The sequence below is a fragment of the Eurypyga helias genome, unplaced genomic scaffold (genome assembly GCF_000690775.1).
Source record: "Eurypyga helias isolate BGI_N326 unplaced genomic scaffold, ASM69077v1 scaffold30711, whole genome shotgun sequence".
NCBI lineage: Eukaryota > Metazoa > Chordata > Aves > Eurypygiformes > Eurypygidae > Eurypyga > Eurypyga helias.
The window spans coordinates 1,808-2,260 of NW_010233243.1; the positions used below are offsets into that span (position 1 = coordinate 1,808).

General features: G+C 43.9%; 1 protein-coding gene across 1 annotated transcript in view; it reads left to right on the plus strand.

The window, feature by feature from the left end:
• Positions 1-453, plus strand: part of VWA9 (von Willebrand factor A domain containing 9) — an 11,115-nt gene that overhangs the window by 1,608 nt on the left and 9,054 nt on the right. The window contains exon 2 of the mRNA XM_010161684.1: positions 1-4. This exon is cut by the window's left edge and continues 91 nt beyond it. Coding sequence (XP_010159986.1) covers positions 1-4 — 4 coding nt within the window. The remainder of the gene's footprint in view (positions 5-453) is intronic.

Below are 453 nucleotides of genomic sequence, written 5' to 3' on the forward strand. Positions count from 1 at the left end.
CCAGGTATGCCTAATACTCGCTTTTCTTAGGATCTACCATACACTTGGTATTCTCTAGAAGTTGTAGACCGAAACGTAAACGTAATTTGAAAACCTTGATGCTCTCAGGCATGCTGGTGCTACAGAAAGACAAAGAATTAGTGTTTTGGATATAGCTGGGATATGAACAGAAGGTGGTCTTTATTCAGCAGCAAAAAACTAGACTGCTTCCTGTCAAGTGTGTTATTGCGGTGGAGTGGCTTATAAAATCTGGCCTAAGGGTATTATTTTGGAGGCTTGGTGTTTGATCTGGATGCGATCTTCTGTCCCAGCAGCCTCAGTCAGTTTGAAAAGGGTATAGTCACACATTTAGTAACCTTCTCCTCCAGTACCTGATGGTTTCCAGGGCTTGTAACAGTTCCAGGTCTCAAGCAACAGCGTGGGACCACTGCTGTGTGTGTTTTGGTCTGTCGT